General features: G+C 35.5%; 1 protein-coding gene across 2 annotated transcripts in view; it reads right to left on the reverse strand.

Annotated features, from left to right (window-relative positions):
- Positions 1-23,971, reverse strand: part of LOC149618333 (uncharacterized) — an 84,959-nt gene extending 60,988 nt beyond the window's left edge. For both annotated transcript variants that reach the window (XR_016375497.1, XM_089855554.1), the window contains exons 1-4: positions 23,835-23,971; positions 968-1,181; positions 731-899; positions 189-619 (exon numbers count right to left, since the gene is read on the reverse strand). Coding sequence is in view for 1 of the 2 variants with exons in the window: in XM_089855554.1 (XP_089711680.1) it covers positions 189-619; positions 731-899; positions 968-1,181; positions 23,835-23,927 (907 nt within the window). In the remaining variant the exon portion in view is untranslated. The remainder of the gene's footprint in view (positions 1-188; positions 620-730; positions 900-967; positions 1,182-23,834) is intronic.

Raw genomic sequence — 23,971 nt, forward strand, 5'->3', positions numbered from 1 at the left:
AAACAATACATTAAGTTAGGGTTAGATTAAGTTAGGGTTAGGTTAAGTTAGGATTAGATAAAGTTAGGTTAGGGCTAGTCCTAAGCTTAGGTTATGTTCAATGAGGGGTCAGGTTGCCATCTTCTAGGCAGTATTATGATTGTCCCACTTTTTCTCTAGCTAGTTCAATTATGTAGCTAAGTACTTACCTAAAAATCCGACAATGACAGCAGTTGGGAACTTCTTCTTGTCCTTCATATCATTCTGAAATGTTGGAAAGGCAGCGGCCCCTCCGAAGGTGAAGAGTATAGTCCCAAATGAGAGGAAAAAAGACGAGAAGGTCGGTGCTGGGAAAGGAGATGGTTCCGTCAAGGCTTGACCGTCCTGGATAATATTGACCAGCAAGAGGACGCAAGCCACGGCCGTCGTCAAGAGAGCCAAAAGGGCGGAAGGCCAAAAATCTTCCGGGGTTCCCAACCACATTAAGGGACACAAAATTGCGCCGAAGATCAGAATCCAAATGCAAAAATGGAAGTCGACGTATCCCTTCAACATGGATTGAACCATTTGGGCGCAAAGCAGTAAATAAACGGTTGCAACTCCGAACAATGTAAAGTTGACGGAAAATGATACGAGGTAGCTGTGAGACGAAAATTATTAACCATTAACCAAGGTTTTACATTGAGATTTTGAAACCACTCGTAAGACATCGTTGGAAAAAGTTAAAAACCATTAACTCTCAATTAATTACCTCATCCACTTGCCAACTGCAATTTCACCAATTGCCGGATAAGGATTTCTTGTCTTTCCCCTGTACTCTTCGTAGCGTTCCTCAACAATGATCCAGCATTTGGCCAGAAACACCCCAGAGTAACTTGAGGCCAGACAACAGGCAACCATTATGCCAACACTGACCCAACCTGCAAAACGATACCTCCCCAATTGACTTCAAGTACCATGGATCGCTAAAAGATAATGATTCACTTACCCATGTCAGCCATGGCTCTTGGCAAGGCCAACACACCACTTCCGGCGCATTCTCCAATGATAAAAATAATGGCGATACCCAAACTGAAGCCATGATGCGATTTGGGACCGATTCCGAGTGACGAGGCTCGCCTCCTGAATGAACCCAAGACTCCACCGTTTTCGTCTTCGCGTGTTCCCGCATTGTCCAATGGAATCCAGTCTTTTTCACCAGTCTGAAATATAAATTACTCATTAAGTAATTGCAATTAACGTATGACAGTGGTACATGGCGCTAAACCCAGTAATTGGGACTGTTAAAAAGGCATGGGAGAGTGGGTAAAAATAATTTGAAACACGTCACAGGCACCACGTGATGCCAAGATACAAAGACTAGAAATGGAGTGGGACTGATTGACCCTAGTACTTTTTTCTATTGATTGCATCGTAAATAAGATACGATTGGACTGCTTTATGGATGACCCCTTAAATTTAAGTAAGACACAATGCTAATTTAATAGAACCATCGAAATGTACTTCGGTCCTATAATTACCCGTCCTTTTTGGAACACCCCTATATTGAAGGACTTATACTTATGAAGAATATTATAAGGCTACGCTTCTAATTAAGAATTTAAAGCACTCGACATTAAACGGGCCGTGAAATTTCACGCCAACTTTATCATTAAATCCAAACGTTTAAAAACCCCTAATTAAAAACTCATTTAATTCAAGAATTTCAAGTACTCAAAAATATTATTTGAAAACCCAAAAATTAAATCCATTAAAACACTTAATAACAATAACAAATGATGATTGTTGTAATGTAACGGCATAGACAGCCTTGGGCTATACATTTTTAATATATATTTATTATATTAATTGCTGGTACTTCATTTGTTACGCCCTCTATAAACCAAAGAATACATACAACTACTAGGAATCCCAAGTTAATTTCTATGAATTCGGGTTTCGTGGGTATACCGTGCTTGAGAACTTACTACGCGTCACGCCATCCTTATAATTCTGATGGCGTCTGTTCTAACTGTCGTTTCATTGGTTGGTAGCCACGCAAGGTCTTAGGCGCGCAGGGGCATAATGCAACAGGCACTGCAGGCAGCGAGATAGAATATTAATTCGCTATGGGTAAAATTCTTCATACATAGTCTACCTAGCTCCTCCCACAAATCGCGCCTAGATACGTTGAGAAATTAAAATGGTGGATAGTCAATTATTACTAGTAGCTGTGTGAATTCCTAGCTAAACAGTAATGCGAGAATTGAGGTCGTTAGCTCACCAGCTTGGTGTTTTGAAGTACTGAGAGTGACGAGATTTAAAACGTTTTCAAAATGAAAACAAACTCAAGAGTTACTTCCTTCAAAATGACAGTTTTTATTTTCGAGGTTATGCCTCCTTGACTTTTAAATTGATTAGATAATATCATAAGTTTATAAGTGATATGTTCCGTTCCATAAGTATGAATGGCACTACCAATACAAGTTCGTAATGCTACTGAGATGGACTTACAGTACTCGAGATAACTAGTTCGAGAAGGAGAACGACGGAATTAAGCGAGTCAATTTAAGTCCTAACTACACTCGGTGGTGGTGGTTAATTAATTTTGCAGTCAGGACCAAGTTCCATCTAGGTCCTATTTAGTCTGAACTTACTAAATTTGACAGCAGCGCCCCCACTCACCGTATGTCGCTTTACCCTGAATCTATGACCCCCCTACTTCAATCACTTCAAAATTACAAGCTCCAGTTTCTAAGTTACCAGAGATTAACAAACTTATGGAACGGAACATATCTTATAAACTTATCACGATTAAAGCCGTTAACCAAAAGCGAGGGGGTCGTTACATCACGCCATTTGTGCGGTATTAAACCAAGGAAGTGATATCTTAATCGGAAATGGATTCTGTTTACTCTTTCGGGCTCAAATCTCTTCCGAGAGGCCCCAGGAAGTAAGGAAGTCTTAAACGGAAGTGTTTAGTATCTAAACAAACTCATGCAGAATTTACACGCAATTTTAAACGATAATTTTCAATAAACTAAACGTGTATTTAAAACAAGTTGGGAAACCAAAATAAACCTCTCCGAGTTAGGACAAGACGTTTTTCTCAAATAAATAATTAAATAAATATAATTGATTTTAAATATTTAATTGTCAATAATTTACCTTAAATAATCAAATAACTATAATTGATATTAATTATTTTAACCGTCAGTAATTTACCTTAGTTCTAGTAAAGTCGTTTTAAGAAACGTTATTCCTAAAATAATTTCAGATGGACAGACACACAGCTACGTCCAGTGTAATACCTCTCCGTGTTGTCATCGTCACTCAGAGAGGCAAAAAAAATTAAATGTCTACAAGATATTCCATTTCGCCTTTAAAGGTCGCGGAGTTCTGTAGCTCCTCCCAAAATGGTAGAATTTGTCTAAGTTCTTTGCCACAAAAAAATAAATAAAATAAAAAATATTCTGAAGTCGACCAAAAATTTCTGAATAAATTAAAAACGAGAAAATCCCTTTTTCCCAAGAAAAAAGAAAGGCTAAATAATAAAACAAAATTTAAATACCAGACGGTACGAACTTTATATAATATTTTTAAAAATATATTTTTTTTTTCAAAGACAGCTAGGTATGGTATTTCCCCAACTTGCTTAAATTTAAAAAACACGCGGTATACTTTTTCAGTATCGAGGTTGAATTATTTGAACCGGTAGAACTCGATTGAAAAGTTTTGAACTTATCTATAATCATAAGTTTATAAGTGATATGTTCCTTCCATAAGTATGAATGGCACTACCAATACAAGTTCGTAATGCTACTGAGAGACTTACAGTACTCGAGATAACTAGTTCGAGAAGGAGAACGACGGAATTAAGCGAGTCAATTGAAGTCCTACCTGCTACACTCGGTGCAGGTGGTTAATTAATTTTGCAGCTAGGACCAAGTTCCATCTAGGTCCTATTTAGTCTGAACTTACTAAGTTACCCAAATTTGACAGCAGCGCCACCTCACTCACCAGGCGTATGTCGCTTTACCCTGAATCTATGACCTCCCTACTTCAATCACTTCAAAATTACAAGCTCCAGTTTCTAAGTTACCAGAGATTAACAAACTTATCACGGAACATATCTAATGAACTTATGCTATAATGTATAAGCCTTGAAGGGGTGTCTAGGTATGTAACACGTGGTTCAAATACAGACTGCCATAAAAAAGTATTTTTTTTTACTAAGTGAAAATTGAAAATCGAAAACTTTCCATTACGTAGCTGGAAATTCAATCCAAAAAAAAAGGTTATCATCGACATTGGAGAAGTGTTTTACGGATGGTCCCTTAAATTTAACGTAAGAAACTGAACTGACAATGATTTCCAATTTAAAATTAAGGCGGTCATCCAATCATAAACACTTCTCCAATATTCATTTATAAATTGTGGGTTAGGGGGTGCATGCATCCCTTGTTGGGGGCTCAATCAAAATCTAAGGGCTGCAGAAGTTACATTTAACATTTTCGATTCACTCAATATTCAGTTGATTACCCATAGAACCATCCACGCAACCCACTTATGTACAATACTTCGGTCCTATAATTCCATCCCTTTATGGAACACCTTTCTAGCATTGTATTATACATGAGATAATGTATATTTTCAACATTACACATCAATCAACTGGAATCACTTTTAAAGTGAATGAATACTTTTATACAATGTGTCCGCTAAAATTTGAATTTGAATTTCTTTTTGAAATTACAACACACAGACAGACAGACCCCCAACTGTTAATCAAAGATAACGAATTGAATAAGTCATCTAATAACAATAAGTACGAAATACACTTATCATTGTGGAAATGCTGAATTTCTTAAAGAGATACATCGGGGCATAGAATGTTTTAGAGCTTCAACGTTGCCAGTCCCTTTGTTTGAATCAGGGATAGATTTAATTTTAGAAGTATGAATGGAGAACAGAGTAATCTGTGCGCGCGTCAAAGTCCCGGACCCCCTTCCACGGGACAGGGGGGGATATGAAAGAAGAGGCGGGTCATAGTGACAGAGGTAAAAAGGAATTACGTATTTTTCGCCGTCCCCGCCAGCAACGTCATCAAAACGTAGTTTAAGCGAGCCAATAAGATGATTTAAACTTTTCGTTACGTGTTGGAGGGAGGGGCTCTATACTGGGTGGTCTATGAGTCGGACTGAAGTAAATACTAACCGTTCTCCATTCCTACATATAAAATTAAATCTATCCCTATCATCATACTTAATATTGTTACCTTACTAATACTAAAATACCTGAATAAAATTGGAATTTAAACTGGTTACCTTTGGATTTAATGTCTACCACCATCTCTATAAGGTAAACTCGAATGTACTAGACGGGAAGTAAGTTTTACGTCACTCAATCACGGGCTAGACATCAGCGAATTTGACTACAAAGTGTTTAATTCCCAGAAAATGTTATGACCGTAAATGTAAACCTGTTAAAAGGTGTTCTTCTCTTTAATAGATTGCAAAGATTGCAATACCATTTCTTAAATACTACGTGTACATACACCATATAGTTAGGAATATTTTACAACGGAATACATACAGCTACTAGGAATCATTGGGCCCTCATGTTAATATCAATGAATTAGGGTTTTGTGGTATACCGGGCTTGAGAACTTACTATCCCCCGTCACGCCGAGGTCATAATTCTGATGGCGTCTTTATAACTGTTGTTTCATTGGTTGGTAGCAACGCCAGTTCCTAGGCGCAGGCGCAACGAGATAGATTATTAATTCGCTATGGGTACAATTCGTCATACATAATGATTAGTCTAGCTATAGCTCCTCCTTCAAAATATGCACCTAGATACGTTGAGGGAAAATGGTGGATACACAATAATTCCTATTAGCTGTATGCATTCCTGGTAACAACACAGTAACGTTTATATGGACCAACTTTCGCCATAAAATTTAAATTACATTCGTGAAGCGCCAATAAAATAAACTTTCCGTTTTAATGGGTTAAGAAATATAGTCATAATTAGGGGTTCATTACATATTGCATAGCATTAAAGTTAGATTCTAGAGTGTAATTATGTAAAATTTATGATACGGCAGTGACATGCCATAAATTCGATCGTGATAAATCTACCCTGGCTCCTAAATCTGAATTTGCAATCATGTATAAAGATATTATAATTACAGTGAATTATTTTTGAATTCAGAAAAAAATACACTGTATAAATTCAGTGTAATTATAGACTATGTCTACAGATTACGAAATTTTGAAGAAATAATATTCTGTCGTAAAGCCATTTTAATTTTAAAGATAATTTCGCAGTCCTGATTACACAGTTAAAAAAAATGTTTTTTATCATTTTTTTTAAAAAAAAGCACGTGGTCTGGATGAGGCAAAAAACGTAAATATGGTGAGATTTATTCCTGAAAATATTCTTAAATCACGTGCAAATTTGTCAACTCACGTGGAATATTGTCAATTCACGTGAAATATTGTCAAGTAACATGGAATATTGTCAAGTAACGTGAAATATTGTCAAATTAAGTGAAATATAGTGAAAATTACGGGAAAGATTGTAAAATTACGGGAAAGATTGTTGGAAATTACGAGAAATATTGTCAAAATCATGAGACACGTAAATATTTTAAAATCACATAAAATAGTGCCAAATCCCGCCAAATATTGTCAAATCACGTCAAACACTGTCAAATCCCGCCAAATATTGTCAAATCATGTCAAATATGTCAAATTACGTGAAATATTGCCAAATACCGTAAAAGGGTTCTCAATTTTCATGAAAGATTGCGAAATTTCGAAAAATAATAATTACCATTACTTAAAAATCGAACTGGCCAATCAGATTCTTTCTAACCCACAAAAAGATAAAAAAAGCCAACCAATAACAGATGAAGGGAGCTAAAAAATCTCACCTTTATTTTCAGGGCTACCCCGCGATCAACGGAGAGACTAATAATCTTCGATATGGCTATAATAGTTGATTCATGTTCACCAATTATCCCTGGATAAGATGGCATAGCAAAGCACACGTTCTAATAACACTACACATCCCTCAAAATAGAATATAACTAAATGGGAACAGCTGAAATCCTTTGAACAGCTAAAGAAATCATTTTATCTATTGAATTAAAATTATTCAAACTAAAAAAAAAATTGTAGAAATCCTTGGATGAAAATAGAAAAGAAGGTGTTGGACATTTGACAATTTTGACTTAAAAAATATTAAAGATTAGCAAAAGATAGTTTGTAGACGCAAGTGTTGCCAGTTTGTAGTACTCTGTGTCAATTCAGTAATTATCATTCAGATCCAGACCTGAATGATGCAGTTGATGCAAATAATAACAAATTACTGGCAATTCCCCTGAAGCGCATGCGCAGTTAAAGTTAAGTTAAGAAACGGAGGGGAGGAAATTTCTCTACCCCTTTAGTACACATAGACTATCTAATCTACCAAATTTACATATAATCAAGGACATGTGTCTAGGGATTTTTAATAACGGATTTAGAATTAATGATAAAACCTAATTAAAAATATAATGATTTTTAATTGAATATCCAACACCACGATGCGTTATATCTAATCTAACTAAAAATACCCGTTACCTAATTTCAAAAGATTGTTTGAAACTAAAACGATTTTATCGCCAACTTCGCACAAATCACGTGGTGCCTTTCAGAAATATATCTCAGTTAATTCCTTTTCTATAATCATAAGGTTATAATGATAAGTATGGGACAAAGGAATATTTTTGCCTCGTGCAGGGAGTTCCAGAAAAAGGGGGGAGGTAAATATAGGGTCGAAGTATTGTACATGAGTGGGATGCGTGGATGGTTCTATGGGAAATCAACTGAATTTTGAGTGAATCGATGAAATGTTAAATCAGTAACTTCTATGACCAGCCCTTAGATTTTTATTGAGCCCCCACAAGGGATGCATGCACCATTGCACACCCTAACCCACAAATTATCACGAATGAACATTGGAGAAGTGTTTATGATTGGATGACCCCTTAAATAAAAAATTGGCAATCATTGTCTTTCACTTTTTCACGTTTTTGTCTACAAAGGCCATCCTGACAGTGTTCCCCATGGTAGACCTACACTTAAACAATATATAGGGTTATGATATAACATATTCAACAGATCAGATAGTTGTTCAATTTGCGTTTCAAGGTCGCTCTCGTTAATATATGCTAAACTGCTAAAGCCTAACAATTTTTACATATCAATAGCGTGGGTTTAAACCGGTTCAAACCAGATATTTCTCGATAGTTATTGAAATATGGAATTCTATTCTTTATTCTGTTTTTTCAAACAGTATTATTTTGAATTGAGTGGAATGGGTTGAAAAAAACAGCTTTTAAAGGGCGATAAATATTTGTAATTCAATAAATATTAGAAAATAAGATTATGTTTTAAGCGCATTTAGAAGTGGTGTCACCATACGTTTATAAGATATGTTTTCCATCCATAAGTTTGTTAATCTCTGGTAACTTAGAAACTGGAGCTTGTTTGTAATTTTGAAGTGATTGAAGTAGGTCATAGATTCTGGGTAAAGCGACATATTACGCCTGATGATTAAGGCGCTGCTGTCAAATTCGGGCTTAGTAAGTTCAGACTAAATAGGACCTAGATGGAACTTGGTCCTGCAAAATTAATTAACCACCACCGAGTGTTGTTAGAACTTCAATTGACTCGCTTCCGTCGTTCTCCTTCTCGAACTAGTTATCTCGAGTACTGTAAGTCTCTCAGTAGCATTACGAACTTGTATTGGTAGTGCCATTCATACTTATGGAAGGAACATATCACTTATAAACTTATGGTGTTACGTAACATGCAAAAATAGAGGCGACACACGGAATAAGTCACTTCAATGTAACTAAGAGGAGCGGCACCACCATAAGTATTCCACGTGTTGCTTTATGTCTTTTTTCTGATCGCGACATAAAATCAATATTCAATATCCAGAAGGAAAAAAGTAGTCTAGGTCTACATTATCAAGGTCAAATTTTAAGTGTTTTACAAACATGCTATAACAGACGTTGAGGTAGTTAACGTTTAAGGAAGAATTATGAGGTATTTTAAGTATTTTATACTCAGGCAAAATGTGTGTTTTTTTTTTCTTTTAATTAATTAAACTTGATAGCTTGTTTTCGATGAATTTCAATCTCAAGGTCAGTTAGCAAAATTTACAGCCATTGAAGCTGAAATTGTAAACATCTTACAGTTTCGATACCATAATATCGATGGATAAATTTTCTCAAATTATTTTCCAAGAAACCATTATCGAACTAGAACTATTAAATTAAAACTTGATAGCACGCATGCGCAGTTCAAAACAGTATTTCGCAATAAAATGAAATGCGTTTAAAGGCAGAGAAAAAATTGACATTTTATGGCAGGGGGTAACCTTTGACCTCTACTCTAACAGCTCAGACCATTTAATTAGGGGCCTTCACCACAACAATACACGGAAATCTTTGAATGTCCTTAATTAAAAACATAATTATGTAAATCAGGGATAGATTTAATTTTAGAAGTAGGAATGGAGAACAGAGTAATATCTGGCCGCGCGTCAAAGTCCCTGACCCCCTTCCACGGGACGGGGGGAGGGTATGAAAGAAGAGGGGGTCATAGCGACAGAGGTAAAATGGAATTGAGTCACTATTTTTCGCCGTCCCCGTCAGCAACGTCATCAAGACGAACTTTGAGTGAGTCAACCAATAAGATAATTTAAACTTTTCGCTACGTGTTGAAGGTAGGGGCTCTATGAGTCGGACCGAAGTAAATACTAACCGTTCTCCATTCCTACTTCTAAAATTAAATCTATCCCTGGTAAATCAATGAACTCTTGGTAGACAGTAATATAAATAAATAAAATTAAAAAATAGACGGCGTTAGTAAGCAGACCATATCGCCCTGTTTGCCTCGCTTCAACTAACCTTGTATCTATCTACTCCAGTATTATCAACCTTCCTCCAAGACCGTAGAGTCACAAAATTCAAATAAATCATATTATATGACAAAAGACAGGATGCGACAGAGAGCTCTGAAGGAAATCAATTATCTCTACGTGACCGCGACAAAATCCCGGTGATGAATTACGAATAATTTATTATATTTGTCAATAACAGTAACAAAAAAGGTTAACTCGTGTAAAAAAGTTCTTTTAACATTAAGGCCTTGGTGCATCATTGAATAAATATTTTTGATTGCGGTTACATTGTTTAAAATTCGAATTCGCAATCCTTTCTATTTCTAAAAAAAACGCACGACAATATGTGTTCTGAATTTTAATTTCAATTTGTGAAAAAGATTAAAATATTTTTAGGAGATTAGAAAATGGATCTTTATGACCCAATAAAATGTTTCAGTTTTCAATTTAAGTGAGTTTAAAATTACATGAAGAGTTATGCATTAATGAAAATGAAATTACGACATTCTACAACTTTATTATGCGGTTTTAGAAGTTTAAAATGGATTTTTTTTTTGAGGTTTTAGAAAGTTAAAAATAATTTATTGGAGTTTTCAGTAGTTTAAATATAAACTTTAGTAGGTTTTAAAAATAAACTTTTGGAGGTTTTAAAAGTTTAAAAATAAACTTTTGCAGGTTTTAAAAGTTTAAAAATAAACTTATGTAGGTTTAAGAAGTTTAAAAAAAGCTTTTATAGGTTGCAGAAGTTTAAAAATAAACTTTTATAGGTTTCAGAAGTTTAAAAATAAACTTTTGTAGGTTTTACGAGTTTTGTAATTAATTTGAGGAGGTTGTAAAAGTTATGTAATTAATTTTCGGAGGTTTTAGAAGCTTCGTAATTAATTTTCATAGGTTTTGCAAGTTTTTCAAATATGTTTCCAAGTTACCTTATCATTAACAAATTAAAATAATACAAATAAAACGGTAACACATTACAAATTTGTAAATACCATAACAAAATAACAACCTACCTAAAAATATCTTCATAAAAAACCAACACTTACCAAAATAACCTTGTCATAAATAAATAAATAAACAAACAAATAAAAACAACACTAAAATACCTGAACACTAAATCTTTGCGAATCATCCAATTGCACTTGATCCCGATCACCTCCAGTATTATTACTCCAAGCCATAATATCCGAAATCGGCGTAAAATAGTATACAATATTAATTATCCAACAAGTTCGATCGAGGTGTTATAGAAAATTATTACTTAAGACCTCCGCAGGGCCAATTATTAAAAATATGGATAACGACACTCGATCGATTGATTTACGACCAAATTAACGCAATATCTTTAGCAATAAAAATTAAAACCGTTCGATATTTTTCAACCCATATCAAATTACACTGGATTACTACATTCCCCCATATCTGAATTAAGAAAATATGAAAAAAATAAATAAATCGAAAACCGCAAATGCTCTACATTCAGTTGGAGATTATTACGTAAAAGATCCACATCTTATGAGTATTTATCAATTAGTAATTTTTACAGGGTGTTCAAAAAAGGGAGGGTAAATAATTATAGGGCCGAAGTATGTACATGAGTGTGATGGTTGGTTCTATGGGAAATCAACTGAATTTTGAGTGAATCGAAAATGTTAAATGTAACTTCTTCTATGACCAGCCCAGTTTGATTTTGATTGAGCCCCCACAAGGGAGGTGCATGCACCCCCTAACCCACAAGTTACAAATGAACATTGGAGAAGTGTTTACTGATTGGATGACCCCTTAATTAAATTAATAAAAAATGGTCTTTGTAGAGAAATTTTCAATTTAATTTTAATTAAAACAATTTATTCGTAGTATATAATTATAATTGCAGATAGTAAAATTTGGTAAAGTTACCACCAAGGATGGCGTCCACAAGACCAGTACCGTGTAATATGATATGTGATGAAGTTTTATCGTCTACTTAATTTCGGCCCGATATATTTCCAACACATTTTTTATCATTTATACGAATTAGCACTTTTTAATAAGCGGACGTGTATCTTGTAGATACGACGATATTTAGTAGGGTGATTTATGGTTTCGATTCAAGGTTTAATCGGAATAGTAGCGAAATTCTGAAAATGAAGAGCTGAATTATGTTTCAAACATCTACAATTTGACTTCTAAGAAATGGTTATATAAGATCAGAAGTGAGATGAGACCAGAAGTACTGAGCTAACCAAATTCTTCACTCGGCGAAAGTGAATATTCTTGATAACACAAGAACGGTTGGCCCTCTAGTAGCGGTTTCTGAATTTTCCCTCCAAAACGTGAGACGCTCTTGGCGGTAGACGGCCCAACTAGATTCAAGGAGTCGCATCCATGTTCGGCCGCTTTAGGTTGAGGGGAAGGGGGTAGGAAATGTTTTTGGAACTCGACCAATTTTTTTCTCAGTAGTGTAGGCGCGTGGGAAGCGGCATAAAATCCTCAAATTTGTTCACTAGTGCCAGGATCTACTATCAATGCTAGAGCCCTTCACTTCTAGTCTCATCTCACTTCTGATAAGATCTAAATACTGGCAGACAAAATTTGGAGGCAACAACTTAGTTTTTGTTGACGTGGGATAACAGATGCAAAGATTTGTTACCATTTGAAGAGATTTCAGCTTAAACTGTCATGACGAAATGCATCAGCGAATCGTACAGAGATAACAGCTAAAATCATAATGAAACGAAGAGACAACGAAAAGTGGAGACAACAGCTAAAATTAGGATGAATCTTGGAGACAACAGCTGAAATCATGACAAAACGTGGAGATAACAGCTGAAATCATGACAAAACGTGGTGATAACAGCTGAAATCATGAAAAAACGTGGAGATAACAGCTGAAATCATGACAAAACGTGGAGATAACAGCTAAAATCATGAAAAAACGTGGAGAAAAAAAAACTGAAATCATGGCAAAACGTGGAGATAACAGCTAAAATAATGACGAAACGTGGCGACTACAGCTAAAATCATGGCGAAACGTGGAGATAACAGCTAAAATAATGACGAAACGTGGCGACTACAGCTAAAATAATGACGAAACGTGGCGACTACAGCTAAAATAATGGCAAAATGATGTGACAACCTGCGAAACGTAATGAAGAACCAAAACAAAAACGAAATGCAGCTAAAATAACTTAAACCAATTTATAAACAAACAGTATATATTGAAGAGAAATATTTTTATTCCTAATAAATCGAATATTTCTCAATCACCAGCCAGAAGAAAAACATAAAAAGAAGCCCAGACTTTTGAACAGCTTGAAACTGAGCCAATCGGCTTATACGTCTTTGATGAGAAAAATTCCATAGAAGTGACGAGAGAGAAAAAAGAAACAAAAAATGTAAGATAATACCATTAGTCTATCTCATATTAGCGAGCGATGAAAGGCAAAGGCTACGAGGTTATCAACTACGGATTTTAATCAACTCCTCAGCCCCATCTTTAACATCCGCTCCAGACTTAGCATAATCTCTTGGCTGTCGTTAAAACTGGTGATTTCTTACTGTAGGTTATTAGGTTAGCTTCTATATTTAATTAATTATTAATCAATATAACTATATTAATGAAATATTAGTTACAAGTTTATAAGTTCCATAAGTATGAATGGCACTACCTATACAAGTTCGTAATGCTACTGAGAGACTTACATTACTCGAGATAAATAGTTCGAGAAGGAGAACGACAATTAAAGGGACTGCAAAGAAGGCATCGGCGGGTGGGTAAAAATTATTTGAAATACATCACAGACATCACGTGATGCCAAGATACAAAGGCTCCTCATGGAGTGGAACTGGACATCTAGTCCTTGTTTTTCGCGAGATTGCAGCGCCAATTCCATGAAGTGGTAGTTTTCGAAATGAAACGAACTAAGCTTCTTTGAACCACGCCTCTCCTTGGTCACGTGCCTCTGACGTATTTCAAATAATTTTTACCCACCCACCGATGGCTCCTTTACAGTCCCTTTAAGCGAGTCAATTGAAGTCCTATTATACACTCGGTGGTGGTTAATTAATTTTGCAGGACCAAGTTCCATCTAGGTCTTATCTATTTAGTCTGAACTTACTAAGTTACCCAAATTTGACAGCAGCGCCTCCTCACCAGGCGTATGTCGCTTTACCCTGAATCTATGACCTACTTCAATCACTTCAAAATTCCAAGCACCAGTTTCTAAGTTACCAGAGATTAACGAACTTAAGGATGGAACATATCTTATGAACTCATGTTCTGATTGATTAATACACTTTCTACAATTCATATTTGCTTTTGGTACAAAAAAAAACCACTATTATTACGTAACTAAAAGTGTTTATAACAATAACACAGTACGCGTGAATGAACTTTTAGGTAATAGGGGCCTAACGAAATGAAAAGGTAAAAGTAAAAAAAAATATAAAGGGGAACGCTTATCAAGCAAACTTCCGTTTTTAGAAAAAATTGAAAAGACAAACGTGTCCTAAGTTAATTTAGCGGGGTTTCTTTTTTTTACGTCGGCGATAAGTGGGTTTCATATACGTAACATTTCCTCTCACGCTCAATTTCTAATCAGTTCAATTTTCATAAGTCAATAATTGTAGTTAAAGTCTCTAACTCTCTTATGTTACGTTAGCAATGGAGCATTACGATGTAACTAAGAGGGGAAGAAACGAGGCGGGGTAAAACTTTGCCTTCCATCTCACTCGCTATTGGCGCCTGCGCTGTAGTCTTTTTACGGTATGAGAGCATGAACGTTGGATCTCTAAAGGGACTGGTAAACGGGATAGATTCATCTCTGGGTGCGTTCAGTAACGCTCAACGGAGACCAAACGCGTTGAGCTCCGTTGATCAACGTGATGTCATGTGACGTATTAGGCTACTGAACGGTTTTTTGCAAACTTTGCGTTGTATCGTCTGCTTACAAGTTCATGGAAATGGATATGCGAGGACCTGCTAGCCGAAATAAGAGCAAACTCTGACCCGTAACTTAGCCAAGGCTTAAGCTTTAAAACCCAATAACTTCTTAAGCTTCATAGATAAAATCGAAAAAATTTCATAAAATAATTAACAGACACTATTCATTCGCATTCAGTCGCTGCTACACCGATTTTATAAATAGTTCCGAAATTATCCATCAAATTAACTTCTCGAAATCGTTCAGGGAGATAAGTTTCCTCCATTGCTGCTACGTGACCAATGCGTTGCTCAACAAAGTAATCGGCTCTTACAGCCGATGACTTCGATGCCTCTTCGCTTACAATCGTGACGTCAAACCGGAAGTTCCGAAAATCGTTCAGTGGCGAATGCGCATTCAACGGAGCCCCCGTTGAGCGTTACTGAACGCAGCCTCTATACGGGACTTACGAGGTTAACGCCCCCTTTTCGGAGAGTTTTTCTGCCAAGGCTACGGAGCGCGTTCGACGACAGGGAATGTCAGCCACTAACTAAAGGCCGCCGACAGGTTATGGCAGCGCCCACAGAAATACCTCTCGTAAATCCCGTATAGCACGTTTGCTTTGTAATAAATAAATAAATAATGAAAAAGAAACAGGTATAGGCCAAGGTAGTTTAATTTTTATTTTTTTCAATAGAGTAATGGCAGTACTACGTTTGCAAACGTCATACTCTTCTATCTCTTAGCTCAGTGTCATCCCCCTACTGGGCGCGTACAGTATCCCCTCTTACAAGATACACAGTCTACACCCCTCTCTACCGCCACTAGTCTATAGGTTTGTAAAGAATCACCAAAGACCAAATGGCCTTGAGTGCTCCCAAATTTACATCCCCCATCTCTTCCCCCGATGCTATGATAGTGAGGACTCGGTTTGTACAGTGGAAGGCGGGCGCTATCCCGTCTCTTTAGAATAAAGATCCAGCGTTCATAATGAGAGTGCGCGTGCAGAGACGGATGGCAGTGTATCAACCCCCTTGTACGTCCCGGTACTAAAGATTGCATACGTCGAAAAGGCTTAGTAGTTACTTATCAAAACATTATCCACTTATAATCAAAGTTGAAAATGGGCGTTGAATCGGCGTTCGTAGCGAGGTGTGGTTCGTTCAAAACGTACCCTTCAATGGAACCACCACGCGAGGTTGTGCTGCCTACGTCTCCGCATTGAACGGGCTTCGTTCGTTTAATTTTCATTCAAGTAATTTTGACCCACTTAAAACGCAAAAAAGGGCTCGTCCTCTCGAGTTCAAGTTTAGTTTACACACCTGCTCGCGTTTCAACTCACTCGAAAAGCCCCAGACTTAATTGAACGCTTGCGTTTACGAAAAATTGTGGTAAAAAAAACATGCTAAATAAGAAGTACTTCCGACTTTTTTTAGTAAAATATTCAAAGCAGGAATGCATACAGCTAATTGGAATCATTGTGTAGCCATTTTCACTCAACGTATCTAGGTGTGAATTTCATTATTAGAAGTATATAATACTTCTCTTTGAGAGAAGTGTACCACCACAAAGGGGGTACCGTAATTGTAACATGATTCTTCCATACCAACCAACATCAGAATTAACATTTATTATAGCAATGTTAATTGCTAAACCGAATCACATACGCCATGTAAATAGTTAATTCCTCATCATTACAATATCTATTATCTCTGCTTAACTATTTGCACGGTGAGATAGTTATATACCCATCTGCATTTTGAAACAAGGCTTAAAGGAATATAAATGTCTTCAAAAACCACGTGGCACTATACTTTATCAATCATTGAAGCGCCCGCCGTTAAATCTCAAAGTTCAAGGACCAAGGCTTAACGAAAATGAATGTATTCACAAAACACGTGACATTACATTACTCGCTCTTATCAATTTTAAAAGCGCGCAAAATCTAATTAAAAAAAAATAAAAAAGAACCAAGGCTTACCAAAAATATTAAATTCAATACTAGCACGTGTTTTAAAAACCCTAACGATCTTTTTCAACAAAGTAATAAATACTTAACACCTTAACCTTTACGTTAAGAACACGAATAATGTTAAAATTCCTGAATGGCTTTTAATTTTTTCATGGCCAGTGTGTAACAGTGACTAGTTCTTTTGAAAACTGGTTACTTGTCAAGATACTGAATTAAAGTAAAATGAATAATAATAAAAAAATAAATGAAAAGTAAATTGGAATTTCTTTTTTTTTATAACGAAGAGACTAAAGGGTTTATCGACAAAACTTATCTCAGGAAACCCAGAACTAATTTTTTATGAAGATATATTGATCCACGAATGCATACAGGCAATTGGAAAAATTGTACCCCATGTTAATTAATTTCTATGAATTCGTTTTTCTTGGGTATACCACCACCGGGCTTGAAAACTTACTATTCCAGGTCATAATTCTGATGGCGTCTGTTCCAACTGCTATTTCATTGGTTGATAGCAATTAACGCGAGTTCCTAGGCGCAGGCACAAGGTGCAACAGGTAGCGAGATAGATTATTAATTCGCTATGGGTAAAATTCGTCACACATTATGATTAATCTAGCTAGCTCCTCCCACAAAGCGTGCCTAGATACGTTGAGAAATTACAATGATTCCTAGTAGCTGTATGAATTCCTGATTGAGGAATTGAATTTCTCTGAAAGAGTCGACCTTGGACCAAACCAAGCAAATAAAAAAAAAATAATAATTTTTTTTAAAGTTACGATTTAAATTATGCCACTAAAGTTAATTCTCAATTATCCGTTATAATAAATAACGTCTTTGACGCCCGACCGACCGACAATTTCTTATCGTCTACACTCTTACCGAATTTAAGTGTAATATATAAATCTTAATGAGTTACATTTGATTAAAAAATCTATAATTTGTCTATCAAGCTGATATATATATATATATATATATATATATATATATATATATATATATATATATATAAAGGCATGTAATTTTAGTGTCAAAGGTCACCACATTTAAGCTAAACCAAAAGCAAGTTAAGAGGGGGTATTTTTTAAAAATATAATTGCGTTATAAACAATAATTTACAACTTTTAATTAAAAATAATAATAATAATAATAATAATGAATTTTAAAAGTATATTTATTGCACAAGTTTATAAGTGATATGTTCCATCCATAAGTATGAATGGCACTAGATATACAAGTTCGTAATGCTACTGAGAGACTTACAGTACTCGAGATAACTAGTTCGAGAAGGAGAACGACGGAATTAAGCGAGTCAATTGAAGTCCTAAGTACACTCGGTGGTGGTGGTTAATTAATTTTGCAGCTAGGACCAAGTTCCATCTAGGTCCTATTTAGTCTGAACTTACTAAGTTACCCAAATTTGACAACAGCGCCATACTCACCAGGCGTATGCCGCTTTACCCTGAATCTATGACCTCCCTACTTCAATCACTTCAAAATTACAAGCTCCAGTTTCTAAGTTACCAGAGATTAACAAACTTATGGAAGGAACATATCTTATAAACTTATGCTAGAATGTAACTTAACTTAAAAATTCTAGATTGTCACCAAGGCCTCTCTCTCTCTTTTACCAAAAAAAGAGAAGTCAAAAATAAAAAAAAAGATGAAAAAGGTTCTGTGGGTTGAAATACCTCTTTCAAAAAATATTTATAAGTTACTTTGGTATTCTCGAGTCGTCTACGGATCAGACACTGTGGCGCTAAGCGACACCAAGCCTTCCAACGTATAACCGGCACCCCCTAGGAAATATCTACAACTAGGAATACACACAGCTACTAGGAATTATTGTGTATCCATGGACAAAACAATACTGAAGGACCGTTGGCAGAGGGAGAAAGTTGAAAAATACTCGTTAGTTCGCCTTCTAGTGGAAGATAGTAGCAAACCGGATAGTGGGGGGAATATGGGGGAATCAACGTTCTAAAGAGGGAAGCGGCTAACGTCCTATTTTGTCTAGATGGCGCTAGCTTTTTCCGGGATTTGACTCAGTATTTTTCAAAACCCCCTCTCCATTTTGGGGCTGAAAAGGGGGAAGTAAGCTTAACATTGGTTGTTTAGTCGCTTAGTATGGGCTGCCATCGGTCCTTCAGTATTGTTTTGTCCATGGTGTATCCACCATTTTAATTTCTCAACGTATCTAGGCGACTAATCATTAAGTATAACGAATTTTACCCATAGTGAATTAATTAATAATCTATCTCGCTGCGTGTTGCGCCTGCGCCTAGGAGCTCGCGTTGCCACTAACCAATGAAACAACAGTTATAACAGACGCCATCAGAATTATGAGTAGGCGTGACGGGGGATAGTAAGTTCTCAAGCCCGGTATACCCACAAAACCCGAATTCATAGAAATTAACATGGGAGATATTGGTGCACAATGATTCCTAGTAGCTGTATGAATTCCTGTTACACCCTAATATTGACGTAGATATTGCAGTCATTAATTTAGTAGGTAGTACATACCCATTTATAGAAAGTTAAATATTAAGTTTATGCCTAAAGATATATTAACCGGTAAAAGAAATTTTTAAAAAGGTAAATTCAACAGGTATTTTTATGGGGTTTTTAATATATAAAAATGTGGGGACAAGTGCACCTAAACCGATCTTTACTTTCAAAGAAGTTTATAAGTGATATGTTCCTTCCATAAGTATGAATGGCACTACCAATACAAGTTCTTAATGCTACTGAGAGACTCACAGGCCTCGAGATAACAAGTTCGAGAAGGAGAACGACAAATAAGCGAGTCAATTGAACTCCTATAATACACTCGGTGGGTGGTTAATTAATTTTGCAGGACCAAGTTCCATCTAGGTCCTATTTAGTCTGAACTTACTAAGCCCAAATTTGACAGCAGCGCCCCACTCACCAAGCGTATGTCGCTTTACCCTGAATCTATGACCTATACTTCAATCACTTCAAAATTACAAGCTCCAGTTTCTAAGTTACCACAGATTAACAAACTTATCATGGAACATATCTTATAAACTTATACTTCTGTGAACAAGAACATTTGTCTCTTGTTTAAAGACTAGCTAGAGGGAAATTTAATAAAAAGAAAAACTTGGCTACTCTATTTTGCTCTTAACTTTTAACTGTCAATGCTTGGAGCTTAACTAAAGCTCCCCGTTAGTCGGGCTTAGCTTGCATTTTATCTGAGATATTTTCTTGTTTCAAACTCGGGTTCTATAATTAGCCCTAAAACAATTCGCGCCTCTTGTAATAAAAGTTGGGTTCCAAACATTCTGTCGGTAACGTAGTCTACTAGACCAAGAAGTGATATCTAGTTTATTAGGGAGAAGGTTTAAGATGCCTAAGTATTCGCGCGCCATATAGTCCCAGTCCCCCTTTCAAAATACAAGGGGGGACGTAAAAGGAGGCCCCGGGCTATTTCGCGGCCTCTCCTCAGTTGGAAAATACAAGCAATTTTCGTTATCATTCGCAACACCGCGCTGACGTGCACGAGTTTTCAAGAACCAATGAGATGCTGCAGCTGGTTGTAATTTAGAGGCGGCGGGGATTAACAGTCCGGACAGGCTACGTCTACGTTTGGACTGGAGATAAAGAGCTAGATTATAAGTGTGAAGGCGAATTTATACCTTCTCCCTAATAAACTAGATATCACTTCTTGACTAGACTCCATGCAAAGAATCTAGCTGTTGCTGTTTATAAACTTTCCCAAAAGAATTGAATTGTAATTTAGATTTTCCCTGAGTTTTTAAGCTTTAAACATGGCAATTTCTTTGCAATAAGTGCATAAAGGGTGTTAATTCTTCCAAAAAGGGATGGTAATTATAGATCCGAAGTAAAAAGTATTTACCTGAGAATCGATTAAAGTGTAACTCCGCGACCGAATACCTTTTTTCATTTTTGTAAAAAACGAAAAACAAAATAATTAACCTAACAACAACAACACGACACGTTGTAAAGAGTCACAGTACGCGTAGGTCGTAACGAGTCATAACAAAACTACAGCGAAAAATGCAGTACGTTTTCATACTACAATAGTATTAAAAATACTACAGTATATTATATATGAAATAATCATAATATGATGGGTTATAAAATGTTATATATAAATTTACATTTGGAATTATTATATACACCTGGGGTACAAAATTGATAAGGTAGAAAAAAATAATAATAATAAAATAATTTAATGACGTCAGAGGACAGACAGTATGGTGCCCTAAACCCAATCAATCATTGGAAGTATTAAATTTCACCTTCAAATTAAATTAAGTATTATTCGGAAAATTGTTTCAAAATATGTAATTTAAAGATTGTTTTATAAACATCAAATTTTGTAAAGGTATTAATTAGCCCATTTTTATTTAGGCTTTGATTTAATATTTAATTATACAGGGTGTTGTGTTGCAAAAAAGGGGTGAGGGGTAATTATAGGACCGAAGTATGGGTAGTTGGGTACATGAGTGGAATGCGTGGATGGTTCTATGGGAAATCAACTGAATTTTGAGTGAATCGAAAATGTTAAATGTAACTTCTATGACCAACCCTTAGATTTTGATTGAGCCCCCACAAGGGATGCATGCACCCCCTAACCCACAAGTTATAATGAATGCACATTGGAGAAGTGTTTATGATTTCACATAGAACCAACCCTCTCATGTACATACTTCGGTCCTATAATTACCCTCCCTTTTTCTAACACCCTGTATTTTATTTTAAAGGTTTATATCATGTAAAAATAATTTTAAGGTCGGTTTTTGGAGTACAGGACAGGTTTTAAAGAGGAAAAAGATCATGTCTAGTTTTAAAAATAAAAAATTAAAAAATTCATGTTGGGCCGTGTATTAAATTCACCTTCATTGTGTCATGTCTAGACGGTGTAAAAATAAAGGAAAAAGCCACGTGTCTTGTCCATATTTATATAAAGGTTTTCATGCATGTGTATATAATTTTACATGAAAACTGAAACCCCTTCACTAACTTAGCATTATCATTGTCTGTTCAGTTTCTTACTTATTAAATTTAAGGGGGTCATCCAATCATAAACACTTCTCCAATGTTCATTTGTAACTTGTGGGTAATTAGGGGGTGCATGCATCCCTTGTGGGGGCTCAATCAAAATCAAACTGGGCTGGTCATAGAAGTTACATTTAACATTTCATCGATTCACTCAAAATTCAGTTGATTCCCCATAGAACCAACATCTACGCATCCCACTCATGTACCCATACTTCGGTCCTATAATTACCCCCAACACTTTTTGCATTAGAACACCCTGTATAATATATCACTTCATATTTTAATAACTCCATATGGTTTTAAATTGATATGCGTTTAGACCTTGCCCCTGGGACGTTCGTTATCAAGCCAACCTCAACCCCTTCAGTAATAAAAATTAAAATAATGAACATTAAAAATAAATAAATGAATCGCATTTATATTTAATGTCCAGATTTTTGATTATTATTATTATTTGGAATTTTCTGCTTTCGATTAATAAAATAAAATTTAAAATAAAATAAAAAAAATGTTAATGATTTTGAACGAGTTTTATCTAATATTTAATTTCTAATATTATTTTATAATCCTGACGTGAAACTAGTTTCCAATTAGCCCAGTTTAGGCGGGGAAAATGTGCCTGGTACTCAATTTTTTTAAAAATCGCCTAGTAATTAAATCTAAAACCAGGAATACATACAGCTACTAGGAATAATTGCGTACTGACCATTTTAATTTCTCACCCTATATAGGCACGCTTTATGGGAGGAGCTAACTAGACTAATCATCACATAGCGAATTAATAATGTATCTCGCTGCCTGTTGCACCTTGTGCCTGCGCCTTGGACCTCGCGTTGTGCTACCAATCAATGAAATAACAGTTAGAAAGACGATATCAGAATTATGAGGTGCCTGACTAGTAGAAAGTTCTCAAGCCCGGTATACCCACAAAATAAACATGTGGACACAATTATTCCTAGTAGCTGTATGTATTCCTGTTCTAACAGGTGAAAAGAAAAATGTTTAGTGTAGACTAGGGCTTTCTTACGTAATCGTATAATTTTTGTCAAGTCACGCCAATTTTTCTAGGACCGGCTACAATAATATTTTGAGATTTGTCTACTCGAAGGTTTCATTTTTTTTTGTAACGTAACTTAAGGCGTGCGCTTTGCGTTAATTGAAGTGTAGTAATTATGCAAATTTTGATTTAATAAAATCTGGTATTCAAAAATATATTTTTTATTTTTTTAATAATATTTGTTGATTGATTGATTTTAGAACATTCTGGGCGTAAATATATTTTTCTAAGTGTATTCGGTCATAAAAGTAGTGTTTTCCACTGTTTACGGTCATAAAACTACTATTTTCTATTATGCACGGTCATAAAAGCATTATTTTCCCACTATTCACGATCATAAAAGTATTATTTCACTATATACGGTCATAAAAGCTATGTTTTCCAATATACACGGTCATAAAAGTATTTTCCACTATATACGGTCATAGAAGTATTATTTTCCAAAATACAGGGTCAGAAAAGTAGTGTTTTACACTATACACGGTCATAAAAGTAGTGTTTTACACTATACACGGTCATAAAAGTAGTGTTTTACATTATATATGGTCATAAAAGTACTATTTTACACTATATATGGTCTTAAAGTGCTCTTTGTCGTAATATTAGGTCATAACTGCACCTTTTACCGCAATAAACCAGCACAAAAATGTCTTTTCACACAAAATACGGTCATAAAAGTGTCTTTTCCCACAGTATACGGTCATAAAAGTACCCTTACCCACAATATACAGTCATAAAAGTACCCTTAACCACAATATACAGTCATAAAAGTATCTTTTCTCACAAAATACGGTCATAAAAGTACCCTTACCCACAATATACATTCATAAAAGTATCTTTTCTCACAAAATACGGTCATAAAAGTACCCTTAATCACAATATTCGGTCATAAAACGACCCATATTACAACACGTATAAACATGACATTAATTACCTGATTTCCAACAATGACAACTTTATTATTTCCATTCGTCCTCAACAAGGCACCATCGGAACCATCCGGAGTATTTCCATTTGTATAAGGCATATTTTTTAAAACAATTATTTAAAAACTTTAAAAACCAAAAATTG

The sequence above is a fragment of the Phalangium opilio genome, unplaced genomic scaffold (genome assembly GCF_054372755.1).
Source record: "Phalangium opilio isolate 3A_F unplaced genomic scaffold, DU_Popi_V2 ptg000209l_1, whole genome shotgun sequence".
Classification (NCBI taxonomy): domain Eukaryota; kingdom Metazoa; phylum Arthropoda; class Arachnida; order Opiliones; family Phalangiidae; genus Phalangium; species Phalangium opilio.